The 27,524-nt window shown below is 43.2% G+C and overlaps 2 protein-coding genes across 7 annotated transcripts in view; one reads left to right on the forward strand and one right to left on the reverse strand.

The window, feature by feature from the left end:
• The window catches only part of LOC147029478 (natural resistance-associated macrophage protein 2-like), a 166,682-nt gene that overhangs the window by 14,574 nt on the left and 124,584 nt on the right, over positions 1–27,524 (forward strand). The gene's annotated exons all lie outside the window — the stretch shown is intronic.
• METTL5 (methyltransferase 5, N6-adenosine) overlaps positions 1,297–27,524 on the reverse strand; it is a 52,378-nt gene continuing 26,150 nt past the window's right edge. For 2 of the 6 annotated variants that reach the window (XM_085872546.1, XM_085872540.1), the window contains exons 2-7: positions 26,386–26,500; positions 20,404–20,588; positions 20,165–20,247; positions 9,265–9,316; positions 9,104–9,153; positions 6,946–8,590 (exon numbers count right to left, since the gene is read on the reverse strand). In XM_085872546.1, coding sequence (XP_085728672.1) covers positions 8,510–8,590; positions 9,104–9,153; positions 9,265–9,316; positions 20,165–20,247; positions 20,404–20,588; positions 26,386–26,495 — 561 coding nt within the window. In that variant the 5' untranslated portion in view covers positions 26,496–26,500 and the 3' untranslated portion in view covers positions 6,946–8,509. The other 4 variants (XM_085872543.1, XM_085872544.1, XM_085872541.1 and 1 more) reach the window with 4 other exon arrangements.

Here is a 27,524-nt window from a genome sequence, read left to right on the forward strand (position 1 = left end):
ATCCCTCTTCTTGCTGAGTCTTGTTATTTCTGCTTAATAGTAAAAACGAATAAACATCATCAACTCAGTGAAAAGCGACTCGTGCCACCTTCCTCGTCCCGTTTGCGGTAGAGCGATTAGAACCGCCATGTTTGGGTTATAAATAAATAAACCGCCTCCATCGTTTCGGCTCATTCTACGTTGGCGGGACTGTTCAAGTCCCGTGGACGTCACAATATTTTGCTCTGTTTCGCACCAGTGTGTCTTCTATACCATCACCTTCATCTAGTCTGGCTGGATTAAGTGGAATCGGCATATCATTGATGGCATGAAACAATGGCACATTGTTTGCAATGTCGGTATAACCAGCATAGTCCTGTTCCCTTTGGAATGAACTTAGTGGTGACATTAACTTTTCCTCTGTGTCCTTCTGACAGAGGCAACATTTCCTCCAGTTTGTTTGTGGTTTTGATTTTGCTTGAGTATCTATAATTTGTGACTCGCAATGGCAAGGTCAAGGGTTTATCCTTTTACCACCTTGCCTTCGTTCATGGGATACAGCTAGGTTCATGCGTTTGCCCTACACCTAGCCCGATCGTTCATCCAATGCCATTTAAATCCCGTGCGATCTGTACACCATCTAGATACCTACATATAAAACCCCCGTTATCGTTGGCTCGGCTCTCCCGCGCTGGCATATCTTGTCGGTTCGGGTGCGGCTATCTAACAACTGAAGGGTTCATTAGATAGCATTTGGGATAGTAAACCCATGGTTTAGTTGACATTGATCCCCATGCTGAGTTGCACAGCATTGAATGCCACCAGTGTGCCCTGGTAGTGCATGACATACACTATCTTTTTTGTGTTTAGTCGATATTGGCTGGTGTGCACCACCATTGATGGTTACAATGTGTCAGGGTCCTATCGATCAATGTGGCTGCATTTCGGTCGCAAGTAGTTTTATTTCAGAGTTTTTACATCTCCTAATGAGCTTCATCGGCCCAGAGCCGTCTGGTTTTCAGGCGCCAGAGATTGGCCTTTCACACCACCACTGTTTGTTGAAACACCCCCACCACGAGAAGGCTCGAGTTGGAGCTTGACTGCCAGAGGCTTTGTTTCGCTTGCCATTTGGGGCATTTCATAGGCAAAGAGAGCTCATCCTCTTTGTCACCTCGGCATTAGCAGTCCTTTGGAGGGGCAATAACTATTTTGAGCAATTAAAATACAAGCTCTGTTCAAGATCTCCAACAATTCTAACCGTCCCCGTCTACAACGCGATGAGAACCAATTTACTTGTATTTGAAGCCTGCACAATAGTTGTCATTTGACTTCTTTATTGTTACGCAAGTCCTAAAATTGATTTATTGGTTCATGAAATCGATCAATACACTCATAGACCGGTGGAATGGATCCCTTTTGGTGTGATCTGGGGAAGAAATTACTATGTTATCAAACTCTTCTGATTTCTACTCACCAATGTCTCCAATAACACAGAAAAAAGTCCTGAGCGAATCGCTTTGGGGAAAATTTTTGACGGCATTTTGAATTTTGTCGATATTTCGGCTTTTTTCGCACAACGAGAATAAGGGTTAGAAAAAGGAAAATACCGATTTCTATGTTTTTTCTGGGATACTAGAGTACTGCAAATTGGCTGATATATTAAACATAACATGTTTTATCCTACTATGACAAAAGAATTTAGTTCTGACAGAGACGTCATATTAAAAATCCAAGATGGCCGCCAATATACGGGTTAAACCGAAGCTCTGCGGCCGCACGGTCACGAGTCCAGACCGCCCTGGTAAAGATGGATATGTATGAGTACACGAAAATAAAGCTATTCTAACTCGTATTTATTCCCTTTCCTATTACGTATGCTTCCAGTTTCACAGACAAAGGTGCCATGTCCATCCAATATGAGGATCTAATTAAAGCATTCTCAAGGTGGCATAACCATGTTTGCAATCAACTGATTCAGAACTTTATATAGGGCCTAGATACAAAAGAATGGATATATATATATATATATATATATATATATATATATATATATATATATTTTCATATATATATATATATATTCATATATATATATATATATATTTTCATATATATATATATATATATATATATATATTCATATATATATATATATATATTCATATATATATATATATATTCATATATACATATATATCTTCTTCTTTCGGCTGCTCCCGTTAGGGGTCGCCACAGCGGATCATCCGTATGATCTGCATAGTGATTTGGCACATGTTTTATGCCGGATGCCCTTCCTGACGCAACCCTGGTCACCTCTTACGACACAGGGATATGGTACACCTATTTTAACCGGGGTATACACCGGCCCAGTACACTGGTACTCACTTTGCCGAACTCGGAAGGATGACAGGCTGAGTCAACCCCCTGGTGTATTAATTCAGTGGCCCAATGGGGCTTGAACTCAGGACCTTTTGGATCCCAAGCCGCTGCCCTAACCACTGCGCCAACACCAGGATATATATATATATATATATATATATATATATATATATATATATATATATATATATATATATATATATTTATTTCAATATAATAAACTGAGTACGTTTCAAAGAATCCTTCGTGCACTTTATCAGACATCATGTATATTAATAGAACTGTTAATCTACTATTACTCTAGAAAGGGTCAGGCCTTGAGGAAGCCATGGGGCAAACACTGTCAGTCATATTAGTACAGGAAAAGCAATTGCCAGAGTGTTGCGTGCACATTTTCTTGTTGAAAGATCTCTGATGACCAAGCTGGTTTCTGGTATTTTACCAGATATATCAGAAACAATAAATGCTGAAAACAGCACTTTGGAGAACACTGATAAGCTGAGCCAGATTCAAGTGCACAAACTGGAAGAACTGAATGATCGAGTTAACAATGATGAGTCCATGTCACTAAGTGAGATAATTGGCTCAGAAGACGTAGCAGCATTAGACAAGTGCATTACAAAACACAAGGCACATTTATCAACTCAATCCCGCACAGCTAAGTTGTGGATTTTGTATTTATACTACATCGGTGTCATCAAAGACTTCATAACATGTGAGCGGACTGGCGATTGGGAGGGACACCTTACAGCTGTTGGAAAACTGTTGAATCTTTTTGCGGTGTCCGGTCATATAAATTATGCCAAAAGCTGGAGACTTTACCTCCAGATGATGAGAGATCTTCCAGACAAGCACCCATGGCTCTACCAAAAGTTCGCTGAAGGTCACCACGCAATACGCAGGAGCGACAGATATTGGGCCGGTTTGTGGACAGATTTATGTATTGAGCAAATACTCATGCGATAAATGAAAGCCAGAGGAGGTCTAACACGAGGTCGTGGCATGACGGAAAGTGTCAGGCATCAGTGGGTTTATGCTATGCATCACTGCGCCACTGTTCATGAGGCAATGACCAGTCTGACAAATCGACGTCATGCGTCAAGTGCACAGCACGTAGAACTGGGTAAAGCCAGGTGCAAACGAGATCTGATGGACTTGCAAAAAAATAATTGACTGGTTCGAGCAGCATGACCCATTCAACATAGAGATATCCTCATTAAGGTCATTGACCACAGGTATAACCGCTACTGAGGAGGATGGCATCAACTGCGATGAGACAGAAATCGTGGGCGAGAAGATTCATCAGACGCTAGATGGCGTAGCTGTGAACAATGCACATATAAAGAGATCTGACCACGTTCGGACATTAAATGACCTCCAACCCGGCATTAAAATTTCCAAGAAGAATATCCAAATTGAGCCATCCGTATTGTTCATGCGCTGCACAGCACTTGCACAGCGAGAGTCTGAGGACATCAAGTTATACTTCATGTATGAACTGTCGGCAACACCTACATCACTCTTCAAGGATTATTACATGAGGAAGTCTGACAAAGCAGAATTAGCCAGGGTCATCAAGAAAGATATGACAAATATCAATCTCGAAGCTGCTGGTCCACTTGGAGACCTGCAGATTGTGATAGATGGTGGTTGGCTGCTACACCGCATTCGATGGAAGAAGAATACTACCTATCTAGAGGTTGCTGAACAGTACGAATCCTATCTTTCGAATAAGTATGTTGTGTTCGATGGATATGAATGGCCGTCCACAAAAGATCATGAACATTTGAGGCGATCAGGCAAACGGTCAGCTGATATCAGGGTCAGTGATACGTCCAAATGCCACAAGGACCAAGAGACATTTTTCTCAAACACCAAGAATAAGACACAATTAATAGAAGTCCTTGCGAGTTTCCTGCAGGCAAAAGGGCATACAACCAAATGTAGCGACGGCGATGCGGATGCCTTGATCGTATCTGCAGCTCTGGACTTTTCACGGAATAACCAATCTGTAGTGGTTGTCGCAGAAGACAGATGTCTTCATTTTGCTGATACACCATTGGAAAACGAACATGGCCGATATATTCATTAGAAAAGAAAACAAGACCAGCTCACACAAGAAAGGTGCTGAGGTGTATAGCATTCGAGAAGCACATGAAGTGATGGACCCGACCATCCGTCATAATATTCTTTTCATTCATTCTTGGAGTGGATGTGACACCACATCATCTACTTTTGGACAAGGAAAAACCCACCTACTGAAAAGCCTTCCCGAAGTTGGATAGCATTCAACGTCTGTCTGAAGCATTGTCGGATAGAGAGAAAACAGCAGCTGAGGTCGGTACTTTGGGAGTTTCAATCTTCTGTCAACTCTACGGAGCGAAGGGCGAGTCCTTGACAAGTCTAAGACACACGCAGTATCAAGCAATGGTTGCTCGGTGTAATAGAATGGATCCAGAACGAATCCCTCCGACTGAGCGTGCAGCCCATTTCCATAGCCTTCGTGTGCATCCCCAGATGGTTCAGTGGAACGAACTCGACAACAAATGCCTGGATGCGCTGGAATGGGGATGGACTATGGACAAAAAACATTATGCGCCCAATTATGACGGACTTAGATGCGGCACCCGCAAATGTACTTAAATTTATTTGTTGTAAATGTAAAGTTAGCACACTGTCCAAAAGACAGTGTGCTACAAACCAATGTTCCTGCCACAAAAATGGCTTAAATATATAGGGTTGTCATAGGGAGAGCTGCCACAACAAGTCAGTTGATGTTGTGATTGACAAAGATGAAGATGATACATTATACATGGGCTTGGTTCAAGGTTCATATGCATGTGTGCGTAACATTTTGTGTTGATTTTGATATATAATTATAATATAATGTATTGAAGTAGCACAGTAAGGCAACTGTATCCAGGCTGTTGTGTTTTCTGTACGTTTTTGGTAGTCAAGGTGTTTTGAAAACAACCTGTAAATGCCTAATGTTCGGGCATTATCTATACCAGTGGGTGACCGTCTTGGATTTGTTTTTATTATTATAATGTCTTTCTAAAGCAGAGTCCATTTATTTTTCTTGGTTTATCATTCCAACTATGATGCATGGGGTAGTAGGAGTAAAAACCATTTCGATCAAGTTACTTTATTGTACTCATGTATATCCATCTTTACCAGGGCGGTCTGGACTCGTGACCGTGCGGCCGCGGAGTTTCGGTTTAACCCGTATATTCGCGGCCATCTTGGATTTTTAATATGACGTCTGTCAGAACTAAATTCTTTTGTCATAGTGGGATAAAACATGTTATGTTTAATATATAAGCCAATTTGCAGTACTCTAGTATCCCAGAAAAAAACATAGAAATCGGTATTTTCCTTTTTCTAACCCTTATTCTCGTTGTGCGAAAAAAGCCGAAATATCGACAAAAATTCAAAATGCCGTCAAAAATTTTCCCCAAAGTGAATCGCTCAGGACTTTTTTTTCGGTGGTATTGGAGACATTGGTGAGTAAAAATCAGAAGAGTTTGATAACATAGTAATTTCTTCCCCAGCTTCGACCGATTCCACCAGTCTTTCAAGAATCGGCTCTTGCAAGGACAAAGACCTATAAATCGACATCAAGATGAAATAAATCCGACATCTCTGGCGATTTTTATGGTTTAAAGTTGTTTTTTTTTTTCATACCCTGGCGGCCATCTTGGAAATAAATGGCCGCCATGTTGAAAATCCACGTGGCTAGCACTTTTTTCTTGCAGAGCGACCCTGAAGGAACGTTCGTACCAAATTTCATGCTTGTATCACCATTTGAAGGATTCTGCCAAAAAAAAAAATCACACTTATTTCCTCCACAATTAAGCCAACACCAGGATATACAAAAACCTTGTAAACTAAAAAAACCTTCGAGGTTTGGCTTAACTTTTGACACACCCTTCAGTCACGCATCATAAAAACATAAAAGGTAACAAATATAGTCCATCAATAGAGACAAAAGTCTAATATACGTGGCTTAAATTATACAATGCTGAATTGGTTCGATTGGCAACATTTGAAACAAGAAACTCCTGAAAGAAAGAGAAAACCATGGGAGTTGAAAACACACACGTGTGCAAGGTTCATTACCCAGAATGAACAACAACAAAAAATAGCAATTTATTCTCCATTTCATACTGTATCGTTTGTGGTTGCATACTGCCATTTGGTAACATCACTACTGACAGCATAAAAAGTTACTTATGTTTAAATTTTAGGTGAATCATTCTTTTTTTTTTTTTGCTGCTGCTTACACTGACCAAAGTTTTAAGTTTTGACCATGAAGTAACGAAGAAACCCGTAATTGCTCCTCGACGCCGATAAATGACTTTCCTCGAGGTCAGCTGACTGTGCTCAAAATCAGCACAGGCTTCGAATGAACACCTGGAAGTGCGTACGTCTGAACTTGGGCTGCTGACGAAAAAAAATAAAATAATCCCACAATACAAATCCAATTCACCTGGCAGGTGCAGCAAAGTGCAAGGAAAATGTGCCTGCCGTCCGCTGTCAATTTGCAAATGAAAATCTTACGAAGTCGACTTCGATATCGACCTGGGGGTGGTTGGGGGGGATTAACAATTACTGTTATCACATTGCACGAACGATCGACAAACGTTCCAAACACGAATGATTGCATTCACAAAGTTTATACGAATATCACCAAAGTGGAGAAGTTGAATGCATGAAGAGGTAATGGGAAGTTGTGTGCATGCACAAAAACAAGGACTAGTTCCAGTGACACGTACGCACACACACCAACAGATCCATTACCTCAGCTGTGTCCAATGAGTAAGTCGATCCGACAATGCTATCTCATGTTCAAACTCTTTACTCAAAGCTTGCGTATTAGCCAAAGATGTTTACCTTCCTTGCTCGAGGTTTTCATGTATTATCACACACAAAACACACGTACGCACACGCCCACACTTTATTTTCTCACAAGTCTGTCCCTCACAAACAGAATCATTTGTTGAACAGGAACTGCGGTTCCCAAAGCATTGGATTAACATTTAAAGGATGTTGTAAATGACGCCACTTCTACAACACATGATATTTAACTTTATCCTAATTGCGAATCTCAAAATAGTTGTTCACCGAAAGCAAGAACTTCATTAACCTGGAAGAAACTGATTAATTTTGTGACTGCCTAGATCACCACGGGCTGGGCTCTGTTCTTCCTTTCAGCCCAGAACCTCTCTGAACGGTAGATCCACAACTGCGGCCGCAGGGGTCTACGTCAGTGGATCCACAATCTCAGCTGGGTCTGGACAGTCAGTCAACCCAACAATGCAACCTCACTATTCAGACTTTCTACCTTTATTGTTCGATGCTTTAATGGATGATCACATATTCATAATGCTTATCACACATTCTATTATATCACAATCCATTCAATCCTGCACATCCTACCTTGCAGCTTACTTATACATTAACCAACACGTCCATTTTACAACCACTGACTCAAGTTATTGAAATATAGAAACTGTCATTTTGGTGAGGCCCAACAGCTAGTGACTGAATTTCTTCAGGATTGTTAGCCGGAGGGACCTTCCGGAGGGAGTGAGAGTGTGCGATTTGTCTGGATTGAAAGACTTGTTCCAAGTGTTTTGACCAGCTTGTGATTTTTTATCAAGGTCTGGAGAGAGGGAAGAGGCTGCAGCGTGCCTAGCTGAAGGATGAGACATGTCATGGCAGAAGGTGGAGTCATCAGCAAATAGATGGAGGATTTTCCAGAGAGAGTGATGGTTGGGTCTTAGGAAAGACAACAACAAAATCAAGAGATCGTTGATGGAGATTACGAATAGCACTGGGCCCAAAACACAGCCTTGAGGTACTCCAGACTTCAAATGGAGAGCAGATGAAAGGATTCCGTTGAGAGCCACATGTTGGCTACGAGAGTAGAAGTCAGTAAGCCATGTGTGACGTTGGCATTGGATTGCATTGGCAGACAGTTTGGAGAGAAATGCGGGATGCCAGACTGTCAAAAGCATGAGATATGTCCAAAGAGATAGCCCTGATCTCATGTCTGATATTGAGGGCCTCCATCCATTGTTGGGAGAGTATGAGCAGCATGTGTAGGGTTGGGCAACTGGATATTAATCCAAACTGATGGTCTGATATATTAGGGCATTGGGGAAAAAAAAAAATTGATGTGGACTGCAATGATGGATTCCATGACCTTGCCGATGATTGGATAAAAGGTCTGTAAAAAACAACAACAAAATACGAGAATAAATAGTTTAATACTTACCACCATAAAAGGAAACTAAGCACCGACGTTTCGGGCCTGACACTTCGGCGGAGCAAAATAGGATGACCGGAAACATAATTTTCCATGTAAATAATACAAGCTGGACTTGAAACAAAATAAAACAGCAAAATGACACATGTTTGGCATAACAGTGTATACACACAGTTCAAGAGATTTAAAACTCTCTTGTACGTGGGATAGGGATTATGGGGTGGTGCTGTCAGCCTGGATACAAACTACCGGATGATGCTCATAGATGAAAACAGAACAGGCAAATTGGTCACGAAATCTGAAATTGTTTGAAGATCTGCAGAGTTGGGTACTACAAGCGAGACTTCTGGAGCAGCTCAGGATAATCCATAACAAGCAATTCTGATTGTATGATTTTAAAAATACCCAAAAATCAAAAGAGAGCACACAATTATTATTTTTAAAATATATCCAACGCATATTCAAAATACATACCGAATTTTTCCGGTGGAACTTATAAGAAGCTGGCAAGTCGTAACGCAGTTCTATTGTGGAAACAACAACACTTATTAGTAATCATCATTGACGCATGGCACAAGATAATGACCAACAAGTTTGGCCCGAGATAATGCTGAATGGAGTTTTGTCCTGTTTACCTGCCAAAACCTTCATATTCACTTTCCAATCTGCTGCCTTCTTTTGTATATGCTGGAAAGAAGATAAAAACAACAAAAAAAACAAAGTTGGTGGATGGTTCTTGAGAAAGTTTCCAATTCAATGTTAAACGAGAAAGCATCTCAAAATGCCGAGTCCGTTCGTGTCCACTTTGTACTCAAAGTAAACGTGAAAAAGACAGTTAAAATAAATTGTACATTTTATTCATTTATTTTCTCCATATTCTCATCATAAAGGTTTCTTGAAAATTTGATAACAAAAGCTCAATTGGTAAGAAGTTATGACCTGGACAGACCCACTGAAGCTCGATGGTAAATAAATAAACACAAAATAATGTTTTTAAAACAGGGCATCTCATGCTTGACACGCTGCGGCGGGGCGAACAAGGGCTATTGTAGTCACGATGACTTTGCCGTTTCACATTTCAACCCAATTGGTTTACGAGTCAGTAAGTGACCACTATATTCGTTATTGGTGTGAGTCTGTCTGTCTGTCTGTCTGTCTGTCTGTCTGTCTGTCTGTCTGTCTGTCTGTCTGTCTGTCTGTCTGTCTGTCCTGAGCATAGCTCCATGGGTTTTGATCCGATCCTGATAAAATTTTGGTGGGAGGTTTGTATCATGATCTAGTTGTGTTTTCTTGAGAATGGGCGTGGTGCGCCCATTATGGGTGGAGCCACGCCCAAGAAACGTGTTTTTAGGGGGTAGCCGGTTTCAAGTTACATCTTCTCCGAGTGGTTTGTCGAATCTGGCAGGGGTTTCGGTATTTGGTTAGCCCAATGGCACCTGCATAGCCCCACGGAGCTCGATTTTTCATTTTTGTCCCAAGGTCAAGGTCACAAGGTCACGAACTTAGAAAATTGCGATTTTGACATTAAAATCCATCTTCTCCGAGAGGGTTGTCGAATCTGGCAGGGGTTTTCGGTATTTTGTTAGCCCAATGGCACCTGCATCGCCCCACGGAGGTAGATTTTTCATTTTTGTCCCAAGGTCAAGGTCACGAACTTAGAAAATTGCGAATTTTGACATAAAAATCATACGCCCGCCTAAACTTTGAGAGCTTGGATGACAATATTTTTTATGCATAATCGTGAGGTCATTCCCCACCTAAAGTCTTGAAACCATTTTTCTCTATCTCGAACACCTTGCCCGTGACGCCCCCTTCAAGTTTGTTTTTACGCTGATTTCATCAAAGTATGGATAATCCAAGGAGTGCAAAATGCCATATAGCCTATATGACGTTATATTGTTCCTGGAATGTTCCAGAGGAAGTTTTGCACCAAAGGTCATAATCTTTGACCTTTGACCTTTAAAGTTCACAAAGGTCGACGAACTAACTCCAATAAGCTAGAGGACATATCCTGTTTCCTTATTTTAATGTCCACAACATTGTTTTGTGACCTTTAAAGGTTATGCAAAGGCCAAATTTTGAAAGTTGTTGAACGAAACCGGGTTTTTGACATTTTGCAGCTAATAACTTGTCACTCGTACCACATCATGTTGATCATTTTTATAACTTGGTCAAAAATTATCACATTGTCTCATCCTTAACTTCTGAAACAATCTATATCGTCAAATACCGCTCGTGAACCATCGTCGTCTCCAGACTTGTTTTAATTATTTTCTCAATATTTTCATCGAGGTTTGTTGAAAAGTTGAAAACAAAAGCTCGAATGGTAAAAAGGTTATTAGACGCACACACCTACACACACACACACCTATACACAGACACACGCACGCACGCACGCACGCACGGGCGCGCGCACGCGCGCAAAACCCCATCTATCACGCCAAAAAGTAGGCTGAAAAAATTCATACAAACCAAATCAGAACTAAAATATTCGGCATCATTGAAGAAAAGAAAAGAAATATCAGATATTTGCAAAAAACCATTCTGAATATTCTGAACAGTAATAAACACAACAGAATGAATGACGATTCTCAGTAGCTTCTTGAAGAATCAAGAAAACCCAAAAAAACAAAAACAATAAAAGCTGGATCAATAATATTAACAGCCAAAATGGTTTATATTCCCTTTGAATCACTTTCCATATCCTCCCGTTCCACCTGAATCTTTACCTGAATCATCGATATTTTACACGTGCAAATAAATTGTAGCATTTTGATTCCCGACCCGATGACATTATTGCCCTTCCATTTGTTGCTGGCTCCAAAGAAGTTTCCTTCTTCTCCTCCCCATTTTGCCTCCACCAATCTTCGTTGCCTCCACAACAATGACGACGACGATGACGATGATGACAAAAACAGTAGTTTTTAAAATAATGAATGATAATTATGAACCCCTCCCTGCACTGACTATTTACATATCTTAAACTAGAAGGGCACTCGGTAGAGCGCGTACCACCACCATGCAATGCCTGATCCACAAAAACATATTGAGCCCAAAACATTTTTGAAATATCATGGGATATATCGTTTTTGGCCCTATCTCTCTATGGTAAAGAATCACTATAAAAATTAAATAATTATCTTCTCCAGATCCGGATTCGAATCTTCACAAAAATCAAATCAATTTGTCGTGGTCACACACCCAACGTGTCCACCAAGTTTCATCCAAATTCGTCCACAACTTTTTGAGATATCGTGCTTTATATTAGTTTAGCCCTATCTCTCAAAGGTGAAAAATCTATATATTACTAAAACTCTCATCTTGTATGTATGTATGTATGTATGTATATGTATGTATGTTCCCGAAATACAGCCAAAATGGTACACGATAGCGCAAAAACTTTAGTGCCACATTACTCACCATTCGCCTGCGGGGTGGTCTCAACTTTCGTTAAAATCGGGCAACGAAAAAATGATTAAAAAATCAATTCCCGATTCAGTCAAGTACTCCGGGAGAATTTGATCAATGCAAACAACCTCAGCGGTATAGTTTGCTTGAGCTATCTTTTTTTTTTTTCTTGAAATGATTTATTTTAAAATCTCAAACATTTAGTATAGACAAAGAACGATTTATTTTTAAGCATAAAATAAACATCTCCATTTTGATCTAATACGTCCGTGTTCATTAAAAAATAAAATTGTGTTTAGAAGATTACGCACAATAATTTCTTCGACTTTCTTTTCTCCGTTTTTTTTTTCACATTGACGCGCAATATCAAGTTTCGTTCAAATCGGACAACGAAAAAATTATTAGAAACTCAATTCCCGATCCAGTCAAGTACTCTTCGGGATTATTTGATCAATGCAAACAACCTCAGTGGTATAGTTCGCTCGAGTTATCTTTTTATGTTTTTTTTAATAATTTTTTTAAAACAACCGCTGTCACAACGGCAACCCAACGGGTTCACAGGTCGTCTAGTCACTTTTAAAAATATCAGATCTGGTTTCGGATCTTCACAAAAATTGAATCAATGCGTCCTTATCACACACCCAACATGATTGACCACCAAGTTTCATCCGAATCCGTCCACAACTTTTTGAGATATCGTGCTATATATATCATTTTTGGCCCGATCTCTCAATGGTAAAGAATCACTTTAAAAATTCTCGTAGTCGGATCCGGATCCGGATCTTCACCAAAATCGAAACAGTTCGTCCTTGTCACACAACCAATCTGTGCACCAAATTTCATCTGGATCTGTCAACAACTTTTTGAGATATCCTGCACACAGGTAGACGAACAAACAAACAAATAAACCAATGTCACCCGCAGGTCAGGTCAGGTATGGGAGCATGTGCCAGAACAGCGCGTCGCTGCGTCCACTTTCCGCCGGTACTCCAGGGGCCTCCGTCTGGCCATCCCCCAGGCAGATGCCAGGCCCATCCCCATCTCCTTGAGATGATGGTCAACCTGCTGCAACCATGAGGCACGTGGTCGGCCCACTGGCCTCCTCCACTCATGAGACTCCCTCGCTGAGAGAATCTGGTGAGCAGGATCAGCGTCAGGAAAACGAGCCACATGTCCATACAGCCGCAGCTGACGCTCACGGACTATGCAGGTAACAAATCTCATCCGAGTCTCTCTCAGCAACCGCTCGTTGGACACAAAATCCGACCAGCGATAGCCAAGGATTCTCCGAAGAGACCTGGTACCAAAGGAATTAAGTCTCCGTCTCAGATCCTTGGTCAAAGTCCAAGTCTCGCACCCATAGAGCAAGACTGGAAGTACCAAGGACCTGAAGACTCGGACTTTCGTCCTCCCGCACAGGTACCGGCAGCGCCACACCCCATGATCCAGTGAATCCATGACTCCCCAGGCCCGACCCAGACGTCTATTGACCTCCGGCTCACAACCTGCGGAGACATGAATATCACTGCCAAGGTAAGTGAATCTATCCACGACCTCAACATCCTCACCACAAACAGACACAGACAGGACAGCAGCATCCAAGATGTCACCGAAAGCCTGGATCTTTGTTTTGACCCAAGAAATCCGTAATCCCAACGGCTCCGACTCCTCATTCAGCACCTCGAGGGCCCCCAAGAGGATGTCTAAAGTCTCCGCAAAGATGACTGCATCATCTGCAAAATCAAGGTCCGAGATCTTGACATTGCCAAACGATGCACCGCAACTTGATCTCTCTGACATCCTCCCAAAAATCCAGTCCATACAAGTGCTGAAAAGTGTGGGGGCAAGTACACATCCCTGACGAACTCCAGTAACAACTGGAAATAAGTCAGAGGCGGTACCACCACACTTCACAGCACTCTCAGTACCAGAGTAGAGTTCAGACATCAGATCGATCAGTTTCGGTGGCACCCCACGAAGACCAAGAATCCTCCAGAGGACATCCCGATTCACTGAATCGAACGCTTTACAGAGATCAACATAGGCTGCAAGCAGCCCCTGCCGAAACTCTCGTCTGCGTTCAGTGAGGACACGAAGAGCAAGGATACGGTCAATCGTTGACCTCTTTGGTGTAAAGCCTGACTGCTCTGGACGCTGGTGCTCAAGCAGATGGTGGCGAACCCTATCAAGAATTATCCGAGCAAAGACCTTGCCCGGCACTGAGAGCAGCGTCACCCCTCGGTAGTTGTTGCAGTCTTGGCGATCACCCTTCCCTTTCCAGAGAGGGACAACAAGGCCCCTCTTCCAGTCAGTTGGGATGATGCCTGTGTTCCAGGCAGAGCACAAAACTGCATGCAACGACGCGAGTGCAGCATTTCCACCAGCCTTGAGAAGTTCAGCATGGATGCCACAGATCCCTGGAGCTTTGCCCCGTTTCAACTGGTTCACCGCAGCCCGTGTTTCCACAAGCGATGGTGGACCACAGTTGATTCGAGGGTCAGCAACAGGGATTGTAACACCCTTGACGTCCAACTCGACAGCTGGGGGATCAGCCTGGTACAACCGCTCAAAGTAACCGGCCCAGCGGGCCTTCACTTCAGACTCCTCTGTCAAGAGCCTACCACTCTCTGCTCGAACTGCAGTGCTCCGAGGGATGGGCTTGGATGAACGTAATGCGCGAATTCCCCTGTAAGCGGGACGAGAATCACCTGTCCACAGGTGATGCTCTACCCCTCACAGATTCCTCGCACATAGGCCTCCTTGTCCACCCTCAGTGCACGTACAGTTTTACGCCTCAGCTCCCTGAACAGCTCAGCTCTGCCATTCAGCCTGGCCCTGCGACTCTGGTCAATGGTATCCAGTGTCCCTTGAGAGACAAAATTCTTCTTTGCCCTGCGGTGAACTCCAAGGCATCCACCGGCAACATCAAGGACGGTGGTCTTGAAGGTGCTCCACAACTCTTCAGGACCCCCAAAGCACCCAGACCCCCAAGTGTCCACTCAGCCTGTTCGCAAACTCCTCAGCTACTCTCTCATCCCTGAGCTTGGCAACATCCAGCCTAGGCTGGGATGGTACCATTCTCCAGGATTTAAGGTGCAGCTTTAGAGTTGCTACAACAAGCCTGTGGTCAGTATTGAGGAACTGAGCACTCCGGTAGACCCTGCAGTTCTGGATCATCCTCCAACGACCGTCAATGAGGACATGGTCAATCTCCTTTGCCACACCGCCAGCGTTGGAATACCAAGTCCAGCGATGAGCTTGCGGGCGCTGAAACCATGAACCAGCCACCCTAAGTCCATGACTTCTTGCAAAGTCAAGGAACTTAGTGCTATTCTGGTTCATAGTTCCTGACCCATGGGGACCAACACACACCTCATAACCATCCCTATCAGTTCCAGTCGATGCATTGAAATCCCCCAAGACTAGAAGTGTATCTCGTCTGGGGCACTGATCAACCACAGACTCGAGTGTGGCGTAGAATGCATCCTTCACGGTAAGATCACTCGCCTCAGTCGGAGCATAAATAGAGACCAGGGAAATGACACCTAAGGAAATGACATACGAATCCTTAATCTCATAATACGCTCGTTGACCGGTGTTACCTCAATTATCATTGGGGTCAGCTTATTGGACACAGCTACAGCAACTCCTTGGGTATGGTAACCATCAGAGCGACCAGACCAATAGTAGGTGTAACCACCCACCATTATCTCGCCGCAATCCGGTCTCCGAACCTCAGAGAGAGCTGCAATCCCGATGTCCAAACGCTTGAGCTCAGATGATAACAGAGACAGGTGATCATCCTCTCTTAGGGATAGGACATTCCAGGCACCCACCCGAAGGGACCGCCTCAGGTTAACCCAAGGAGACCGCCGTCTGGTGGACGACACCTCAGCACCACTCCGACACACTCTCCCGCAATCTGACCCAGGGATGTTACCCCGTGGTTTCCCTCCTATCAAAGATTGGGGGTCCCGAAGGCTTTGCCCCAATCCCATCATCCGGTGAGCTGCCCTGCGAAGGGAAGCTGCACAGGAGGTACTCCCACGGAGTGGGTTTTCAGATTTTTTTGCGTTTTTGCGTTTTGCGGAATGAAGCGTTTTACGGTGGCTGGAGTGCAAATCCTGCCACCAACCTCCTAATAAGAAGTAACCCAACTGCAGGAGGACGTCCGCAGACACAGTTGGGCACTAGATATGGATGGCCGTTGGCTCACAAGGAGCTCCTCCGCCCTTTGACAGGTTTTGTTTTTAATCCTGCTGGGTGTCCATATCCAAACACCCTCCTCACCAGAAAACCTGGTGGGGGAGACGGTTTAGTCGCCGACAACCCGACCATGGAACAGGTTAGTACAGGTTTACATGGTACCTGTAGCAGGTCACAGATCGAACCTGACCTGACTCTATAGTCACCCGCAGGGTGACCCGTATCTTGCCAAAAGGTGACCACGTGTGATTTCTTTAAGGTCACACTGAGGTGAACAGAGCTGCTATCCACCAGGAGCGACTCCTTGAAGAATATCTGCCTATGAGAAATTCCGATAAGAATCGTTCTACAGAGTAACCATGAAAAATATGTGTTTGCCTCATAACGTCACCAAATGACGTCATAATGTCTCAAGCTTGACATATCTAGAAAGCACTCATCGAGGTGTTCAATTTGAGGTACTACACGATATGGTTCCTAAAACTTGAAAATTTGACCTTGGGGTCAAATATGTTTGACCTCAGGCGCTAACCATGAAGGTCAAGGCCCATCGCCACCAAAAACTAATCAGCTGAGCGCCAGACCATATACTACATTCCCATAAAGTTTGGAGACTATTAGATTAAAATTACTCAAAAAATAAGGGTTTCGTCGACTCCCCTGATTTGCGACAGTGACCTTGACCTTTGACCTTGACCTTCAAAATTTTATGCGCTGAAAGCGACCTGTATAGGCCTCTGATATGCGAAGTTACAAAAATTTCCAATGATAACTGTGCTCTGCAGAGTGATTTATACGTGATTACAGACAAAAAACTAGAACAGGCACTCATAGAGCACATACCTTCGCCGCCACTACTTTTTTTGTTCTTAGTATGAGTGTGGGGAACTGGTTTCATATGAATGGTCTTATGACACAAACCACATATCTATAATGTCATCACCCCCCCCGACTTTCGGGGGCTACGGACAAAACAACAATCAACTCACGTCGTTTTGGCGAGTCTTCACTCGCAAGCTCGGTGAATACAACGTTTCAACAAGAGAAGGTAATCTCGTTTGATGCTGGTTTCATGCAAATCGAATAAGAATTGACTGAGTTATGCCGAAAACCGCATATTTTTCAAGGGCGTGACCCCCCCTGACATTTTACCCCAACCGGTGACATGTGTTATGACGTCATTGTGTCACAAGATTGGGCATTAAATTCTGAACATTTTGGTGCTGGGTTCATGTAAAGCGGACAAGAATTGACCGCGTTATGACAAAAACCGCATATTTTTCAAGGTCGTGACCCCCCTGACCTTTGACCCCTAACCGGTAACAAGAGTATGGGCGTCATTGTGTCATATTGCATATCACAAGATGAGGCATTGAATTATGAACATTTTGGTGTTAGTTGCATGCAAATTGAATAAAAATTGACCGTGTTATCGTAAAAAGACAATTTTGACCTTTTCGTGACCTTGACCTTGACCTTTGACCCGAACGATCCCAAAATCTAATCGAATGCTTCCTGGCTAATAACCAATCATCCCACCAAATTTCATGCAATTTGGTTTAATACTTTTTGAGTTATACGAATCACAAGATTACAAACAAATAAATAAATACATGCCGACCAAAACATAACCTTTCGCAGAATGCGAAGGTAAAAACAAAAAAAAACATACAAGCTGACTAACATATCTTGCAAAAACTTCGTTTTGGCAAGATAACAAACAAGAAAAAGATGTTATGCAGAGCACGATACTTGTAAAATCCACCCCCCCTCTCCAAAGGTTGCCATGGATAGATCAAATTGTCCATTTCATTAAGAATAAAATTCACAATATTAATCAAAGCTCAGGTCAATCGGATGAAAATTGATTATTTTTCACATTGAAATTGATGATTTTAGAAGTTTGACCTTGAATTGACCTTTGACCTCCTTTTGACCTACAAATAGTTGGTTTCCAAATTCAGCGATGTACTATGCAATTGCTGCTTAATTTTCAGGTTAATCAGATGAAGATTGATGATTTTTCAGATGAAATTTGATGATTTTAGAAGTTTGACCTTGAGGTGACCTTTGACCTTTTGACTTCAAAAATAGTTGATTCCCCAATTCAGTGACGGACTATGCACATCCTGTTAAACTTTCAAGTTAATAGCATGTAGATGATAGATGATTTTTTAAATTTTTTCAAAAAAAGTTAATCGATGATTTTTTTTCAGTTAAAAATTGATGATTTTAGAAGTTTGACCTTGAGTTATCCTTTGACCTTTTGATCTCAAAAATAGTTGGTTTGCTAATTCAGCGACGCAATATGCAAACCTTGTTCAAATTTCAAGTCAATCGGATGAAAAAAATGACGATTTCAGAAATTTGACCTGAAGATGACCTTTGACCTCAAAATCCATAGGTTTCTCAGTTGAGACTACCTCTACAACTTGGTAAAGTTCCATGACGATCAGTTTAGAATTGTGACCTATCGGCAACAAACAGACAGAATAACAAAATCGACTGACTTGAAAAATCTTCGATTTTGCAAGCAACGAACAAACAGACAGAGAAAGGTGAAAACATAACCTCCTTCACCTTCAGTGGCAGAGGTAATAAGTCCACAATAAGGGAAAATATGGAAACCTCCACTGCAACGAGAAATGTATTCACTGCGAGAGAACAGCTTTAAAAATGATGTCATGTAATATTTTGTTATGTGGAAAGGGGGGAGGGAATCCAAAGCTAGAATGTGTTAAGGATAGTTTGGTCTGTGTGCTCGAGTAGAAAAGCTTTTCCCTAAGAGCAGAATATGGCAAGGAGTATTGTGTAGACCTTGTGTGCAGGCGAGGTCAGGTGGAGGAATTGTGGGTAGAAAGGCACCGGATTTGTGCTTTACAGGATGTGATGGACGTTGGGAAGCACCACAAGCAGGTATGGCATTCTGCTGAGGGCTTGTAAAGGACCGCCGGATAAACAGCCTTGTGAGCTGCGGGGAGGTCCCTGATGATGGCAGAAAAGACGTTCTGGCAGAGCGCAGCCTACCGTCTTGTGGAGTCACCAATGGAGACCAGCCATGGGTGATCCCAAGAGGAAATAAAAACTGATGCATGCGGGTTGGGTTGGAGCTTATGGTTTGAGATCAGAAGGACATGCGAGCATCTCTCTCTCTCTGCTTCGTCGCTGACGGTTCAAGAGACTGCGGACACCATCTGCCCATCATCGCATCTCATCGCCTTCCTCTCAACTTTGTACCAAGCCGCACAGCCCAGTACAACATCAGCCTGCATGAGTCGTCCTGGACCGATCACAAGATCCTGCTTGTTCAACTCCTCGCCTGCCCCATTGTTTCTTGCTCGAGTCCGACATTTTGGCACCATTAGCGGGATTTCGTTATCTTGTACACAAGTTTGCGTGCTCCCTTCTGCCCAATTCATGTCTTTCGACCGCCAGATGTGTTCCATTTATTCGTAGCGTTTTGCCTTTCCTTATCTCCAATATTATTTTTAAATAAAACCATTTATTTGCAAGGAACATCTTCCCACCTGCTGCCTTCCCGCACGAGCAAGCACCAGTTTCGGAACACGTTTGGCCGCTCCTTTGGGGACCATTCGTTTGTAAGAGTGTCCCACTATTAGAGCGTGCATAGGTGCATATGAACGCTGTCCCCTCGTGGCTTTGTGTGTAAAGATCATTTCGGCCATTCGAGAGGAGCAAAGACCCTCTGGCTCAGAGGGTCTGTGTTAGCCAGACCTCCGACGTGACAACATGTTATTATTATTTAAAGTTGGTGTTTTAAAATTTAAACTCAGCTATTGTTAATAAATACGTAGCACTCTGTCAGTCTGCCAAGCTGATGGGAAGAAAAAAAATGGATTACCTATTCAAACGATCTCCGGAGAGTACCCAATCAAATTGTTGAGTCAACTATAAGAATACCTTTCTTGTTGCGGTTTTGTGCAAAGAGTACACCGACGTATTGGCCATGTCCAAAGCAGTCTTTAGAAAAAGCATGTCCATTCCTAAAAACAACAACACACAAAAACAACACAGCAATAACATCTTTATTAAAAAAAAATAAACGAATGATTGCAAGCTCAGTCTCAACAGTACAGTACTCTGTCATGCAAAGCACAATGACTGCCTCCCCTCTAAATGTTTCAGTTATGAGATCTCACCTTTGTTATGCTTGGTCCCAAAGGGAGGGTTCATGATCACAGTGTCAAAGGTTTTGTGCCATCGGGCCACGCAGCCCGTCGTCAAATCCTGGCACACCAGATTCACTCTGTCGACCTCCAAGTGTCGCAGGTTTTGGTCACAGGTCTCCAGGGCATCACGATCCAGATCAAAGCCCACGCACATGCTGAACAAACAGATATTGGCAAACATTTTGTGTGCAATTTAAGAACAGCAAGCAACCCCTGTTCCTGTGAGGTCATACGATTTACTGTAACGATTGAAATAAAATTTAAAAGAGATCAATAAGACTTACAAAATCTGATAAAATTAAGATTTGCAATATTTAAGCAGAAGTTTTAACTAAATTGGCATTTCATTGCATGACAGATCTGTCAATCCAGGTCAGTGCTGATAAACCAGACATCATCTGCTTCTCAGAATCCTCCCTCCCACATGATGTCCCTGCAGCTGCAGGTGCGCCTCTCCCTGGCTGTCGTCTCGTCCGGTTCAACGGGCTTGAACCCCATCCCGGTGGCGGCGTTGCACTGCACATCAAGAACTCAATTTGTCACTGTGCATGAACTACTCTTACACCTCCAAACTCCCAGGAGTACGTTTGGCTGTGACGTCCCCTCTGCTCCCACCTCTTGTTTGTTTGTTGTACTGTCCTCCTAACAGTGACGATGACATGAGCATGTCCCTCAGCCAACTTGGACCAATTTTAACCACCCATCCCAACTCTCTCTCTCTCTTCCTCATACGTGGTGAATTCAAATGTGGCTATGCCAATTCGCTGGATGTTGGTACCTCTCTTATCAGCCATAGCATGGGAGCGAAGGACCTCACCGACTGAGTAACTACAGTGTGAGCAAGTCCACGGCTGTTAGGAATTGGTGCCAAACCTCGACAGGAGGTCATGTAAAACCACAGCGGTTCATTGTGGGTACAATCGCTCGGCCCCGTTTGTATTAAACGGATAAACCAGCTGTCGTGAGAGATTCTCGTTGGAGCTTTCTGTATGCCAAAAACTGAAGTAAAGACCTGTTTGACTTTCCCGGCAGAAAGGATGTGGTCCCCGAAGACAATCCATTGCTAAGTTGCTGATTGTGAAAGATTCGACTATGTATCCACCCCACGGTCCACGCTACATTAGTTCGTCAGGATTTGGAATCAAGAAACTGGTCTGAATCCGGCAACCGTTACATGATGGCGACGGCAGTCTGAGGGGAATCTCAGAAGAGGTTGGGTGAGGGAGAAAATGGGAAGGGGCAGGGAGACGATTCACCTCTCCCAGGCCTGAGTCGATGTATTCACTTTCTGATCTAGTATAACAAAAATAACAAGACGTGCCACTTTATAACTGCGTACCAAGCTGTCCCGCTTTGATACAACCCCTCTTTGACCAAACACAGGACATTGGGGGGTAGGGAGGGGGAGAAAGTTGGAAGGTGGAGAAGAAAGTTGGGGTGGGGGGAAGAGAATTGGAGGTTGGGAGCAGGGAAAGAGTTGGAGATTGGGGGCAGGGAGAAAGTTGGCGGTTGGGGGGGGGTGGATAATTGGAGTAGGAAGGAGGAAGGGAATTATTTGGTCGGGGGCGGGGTGGCAAGGAAGTGATTGTGGTCATGGGGTGCAGAGGGAGTTCCTGGGGGTGGGGGGGGGAGGGAAGAACCTTTAGGGTTGGGCAGAAGGATAATTATTGGGGTATGGTGGATATACTGGGGTGGATGGGGTGATTGAGGAGTTGAAGACTAAAGAGGGAGTGGAGGAGTCGGGTGTCAGAGAGTTGGGAGAGGTGTGTTGGGCTATACACTGCCCCCCCCCTTGATAAAACCCCACTTAGATCAGACACATGACCCATGACGTCCTCTTTATAAAACTGAATTCACAATTGGATTTAAAACATTCAGTTAAAAAAAACATTTATTTTAACATTTAAAAATTCTGGCTGCCAAACCATGCAACCAATCACGTTGGAATTTTAAACATGCATTTCCCATGACCACTAAGTCGTACTTGTGAAGTTTCACGTTTAACAATCAAGTAGTTCAACAGAAGTAGTTTTTTTGTTCAATGCAATATGGCTACCAGACTATGTGACATATGATGCTTTCGTGAACACCCTCGTATTCCCAAGGCTTGTGGAATGTACGTGAAGTTTCCCCTCAATTTGTCAAGCTGTTCTGGAGAAGGAGATTGTTAAAGGTTTATTCTTCAAACACAATATGGCTGCCAGACCATGTGACCTATGAGGTTTAAATTTACACCCAATATTCCCCAAATCATGTGCATGAAGTTTTGCGTCAATGTGGAAAGCCATTCTGGAGAAGAAGATTAAAGGTTTTCATTTTCAGTCGAATATGGCTGCCAAACCACATGACCGTTGACGGTATCCAAACCAAAGTAAAAAAAATTGTCGTATCTGGATCTGGATTCAGATCTTCACCAAAATCAAATCAATTCTTCCTTGTCACACACCCAACCTGCCCACCACATTTTGTCCGAATCCGTCCCCAACTTTTTGAGATATCGTGTTATAAATCGGTTTAGCCCTATCTCTCAATGGTGAGGAATCGCTTAAAAAAAAACTTATCGGATCCGGATCCAGTTTCAGATCTTCATCAAAATCAAATCATTTCGTCCTTGTCACACAACCAACTTGCCCTCCAAATTTCATCCAAATCTGTCCACAACTTTTTGAGACATCCTACACACAAACAAATAGACAAGCCGGTAGGCGGCGATGGGTCGCCGAGCATGGAAACTATAAGATATAGAGCAAAATGGATGTCATATAGTGGATAGGGAATCACCTTAAAGGTCCCATGACACCCAAAACTTTCTGGTTATTTATATATTAACTTGACCTTCCTCGTGAAGAAATCACCCATGGTTTTTTTTTTTAATCAAAAATGGGATAATTAGACCAATATTTCGATCATTTCTGGTGCTTTTCACAACTTGCTATGCCCCGCCCCTAAAAAAAGTTGACTTCAGTGAATCGCAGCGTTGCCGTCACATGCAGAAACTCGCACAGAGTAGATTGACTCGAGATTTCGAGTCTAGACTAGTCCGATAAATCCGTCATCCGTCCGACTAGTCCGATAAATCCGTCGTCCGTCCGACTAGACCGATAAATCTGACGTGCTGTAGCTTTCTTTTACTATTCTCTTTTCTTCATTACTTTCTACTGGTGCTACATGATGACAGTAGGAATAAAATAAATAAAAATGCAACAGAACGTCAGATTTATCGGACTACTCTAGACAATTGTGTCGCAAGGTGTGTTCTGCATACAAGTTTTCATTGTATCTGGACAGCGAGATTGCTTCGTTTTATGCGCGGAGAGATACGGCCGATGACATGCGCCGGCCTTGCTTATGATTCATTCGCCGTGGAGAAACATGTCCGCTGCGCTGCGCTGTTCACGTCACCTCACTAAAATATTTCTGATATCGAGCAGTATGCAAGTCGAATTTACATTATTGAATTACGAATAGGATTTTGTCTAACCAGTTGTTATTTCCGAGTCTTCCTTCGATTTTCTCCTGATCATAATGAATGCTGGGAATTTCATCGCCATTTTTCTCTGCTTGTCCTGCTTCGGGCTCAAACTGGTAAGGCCATACTTCATTTCCAGCTGCCTGAACTTCACCTCCCACAACTACGTTATCCGACAATTCTCCATCTGATTCAGACCAAAATCCTTCATTTCTCTCACACTCACTGTCGTTACCAGACAAATCAAAGTCCATGTTATCCATTATTCAAAACCAAATGAATGATTTTTTTAAAGCAGAAATTAACGAAGCGATTGAGTCGACCAATCAAATGTGGAAACACACAGAAAGCCAATAGAATCACGTAGACCACCAACCTGAGTAATTTATGTGCAGCCTTTGTCATCCTGTCGTTGACGTCATGTGGGTTACGCCCCTTTCAGGAGAATTTTTAGGGGCGTTCCCGAAGAGGTTTGTTTTTTTAATTTTACATTTTACAGAATGAGTATTGTGAAAAAACATTGTCAGATCTGAAATCACGATGAAAAACTCTATTAGGACATATGTAAATGAAATTTCAGTACTTTTGGGTGTCATGGGACCTTTAAGATTATGCATATCAAATCTCATCCAGTTCCATCTCATGATAACTACTCGGTATCCATTTGAATGAAAAGTACCGAAAATGCGGTTTGAAATCGGAAATCGCCAAAGTTCGAGGGGGTGCTGTGGGTGAACAAAGATCTAAATCGAAAATCCGGCTCGATTGTTTGTGCACAATGTATTCCAGACGATTAGTGTGAATTTTCATGACCATCCCACCATAAGCCTAGGAGGAGTAGCATTTGGTGCGAAGGCACCTCCAGCTCTCGCATATTCTCGATTTTTGCACTAATTGACCTTTGACCCCTGACCTAAGCGAAATCGGTCAATATGTCCTGAGGCAAAGTTGTAGTACTCATTAAGTCCCATGAACCTGCAAAGTTTCATTCGTATCGATGCACTCACCTCGTCGCTAGGGGGCCTTCAATTTTCGCCAATTTTCGCGCATACCCTAATTGTAGGGGGAGCTGCGGGTAAAGTATTCCATATATCACAAAAACCGGAATATATTTGATAGAGCATCACCTGTAGATCATTCGTACCAAATTTCATAACCATACGTGGGATAATGGCTTTTGGAATTGATTTTGCGTGAACGGTACAGATTCTGAAGGTTTTTTGGTTGTTGCTAGGGCACCAAAGCAACCCTAGCAACCATCACAATTTCCAAAGCACTCGGTCATAAGATGTACCTACCACCCGAGTTTGGTCAAAATCGGCCCACGTTTACTACCAATTATGCTGATGACAAACGAACAAACATCCAAACAAACAGACAGAATTACTGACAATAAGGGTCACCTATTTCGGCGACCCAACAGACAGGGGTGAAAACATGACCTCCATCCACCTTTCGGTGGTGGAGGTAATAATACGGTATACAAAAATCAATCAGGTACCAGCCTGGTAAGGTTTGGCACCATAATAATAATAATAACAAAAGTGAGAACTGCTTTACAATACACGTCCCCTTCCCATGTGATATTTTCTTCAGTCCAAAAAGGGCAAAAAACTGTGAAAAGTTGACGAAACACCCTGAAACTCGATTTGTTCAGTAACTTATCATAATAAAGCCATGTACCAAGTTTCAGTTGAATATGTTAAAGGGTATGGGGAAAAAGTCTGAAAAATCATCGGTGGGACGGACGGACGGACGGACAGACAGCAAACCTATCGTCCCCTCCAGTGAAACCGGTAGGGGACTAATAAACAGAAGAGAATCAATAGCTTACCGATCCTGTAAGGCTTGGTACCCTGATAATAAACTTGATGTAAAAAATGAACATCGATATTATAAAAATGAAAAACGCAGTAGGTAGGTGTTATTTTTTGTCATCAACCGCAATGTGTACCCTACAGCTCCACCCGGTAGTGCTGGGAGAGGGTATCACAAGTGAGCTGCGGAGTCGATCTGCAAGTTTGCATTGTACACGTGTTGTTGTGCAGTTGCTTTACTGACCACTGCCCGAGGGAGGGGGGGGGTGGTTGCACACGAGTACCGTCCTGGGATTCATGCATGTTAATGTTTTGAACTAATCCAAAAAGGTTCATCATTTTTATAGCATATATTGCAAAAAAATACACCACACAAACATCAATCAAGTTTTATTTACAGCATATACTTTATTCAGTCAAAAAACACACACACACACACACACACACACACACACACACACACACACACACACACACACACACACACACACACACACACACACACACACACACACACACACACACACACACACACACACACACACACACAGTCTGTAGATTCACCCCTCTCAGATTACGTTTGGAAACTTAATCTTCCCTAGTCTCCCTCCCCCATTCCCCCCTTTAACCCAAACCTAGGCATGCCACTGTACATACACGTCTTACCCAGCCCCAAGGATGGCAGCTCCAATGCAGAACGTTCCACAACCACATCCCAGATCAGCGACGAGCCGGTTCTGCAGCTCCCCAAAGGACATGTGTATTGTGTGCAGCATTCTTCCTGTGCATACAAGGAAAAATATAAATAACAACAAAGGTTAGCGGCATGCAAACATCATCGACCGACAACAAAAGGAGTCTATACACACGGAAAGAGGTAGTGTGCAGTCAGGTATCGAGTCCTCACCTCCAATGATGTATACAATTTTGATCACATGTGAGGAAGGACAGAGCTACCACAGAGAGGGTTCAGCGTAGATGGACGACATCAAATCCGAGCCGAGCTAGACTAAGCTACGAGGAGCAGCTCAAGGAGACGTAACTTTATACATAGGAAAGGTGGCGATTGCGAGGAGGTATGATAAGAGATGATGAAGGATATTGCAGAAAAAAAAAAAACGCAGAAAAGGTTTTCAGCAGAATGTACAGTGACAGGACCAGGCTGAGAGTGAAGAGGTGAATTAGGATGGTAGTTCAGCAAGCGTCTCTCCATCATCAATTGGGACCATACTCTGTGCAGAGAGTCGGTGCTGCCGAAGCAGTTTCCTGTGCTATTTGGTACAATCCTGGACGGGTCACCACTCCGACGCAGGACACATGAATGGCTCAACTCATACATAATGCATGCAATCGTTTCCTTGGGAACATGAATCGTGGGTAACGAGTGTAATAGACAAGTTATACCAGTATCATTAATATGAGATTACATGTTGAATACAAGTGTGTAGTTTCAGTGTCAAAACGATACAGCATGCGCTGTGTCGAAGTTTGTTTAGGAGAGCCGATAACCGTGACCCTTCCCCCATCATAATGTGTCTAAAGCCTCCCTACGATTCCCCATCATTAATTCTTTGAATCATTCCCTCCGTAATCTGTCTTTTACGAACTCCATCTTAACCAGCTCTGCAAGCCTCAGCAATCTCCCCCTCTCACCAACCCCCCCTCGCCCCCCACCAAGGACGGGAAAAGCAACACCTTACATCCGTTTTCCAAGGTAAGAGCCGTCCCCATGCTGGAAACCGCTGAACAAGACTGGAATGAATGATGCCAACGAAGAGCACGTGTGGACTGGATGCGCAGCAGCC

This window comes from Eptatretus burgeri, chromosome 3, assembly GCF_056783735.1.
Source record: "Eptatretus burgeri isolate ZD-2024b chromosome 3, Ebu_testis_v1, whole genome shotgun sequence".
Classification (NCBI taxonomy): Eukaryota; Metazoa; Chordata; class Myxini; order Myxiniformes; family Myxinidae; genus Eptatretus; species Eptatretus burgeri.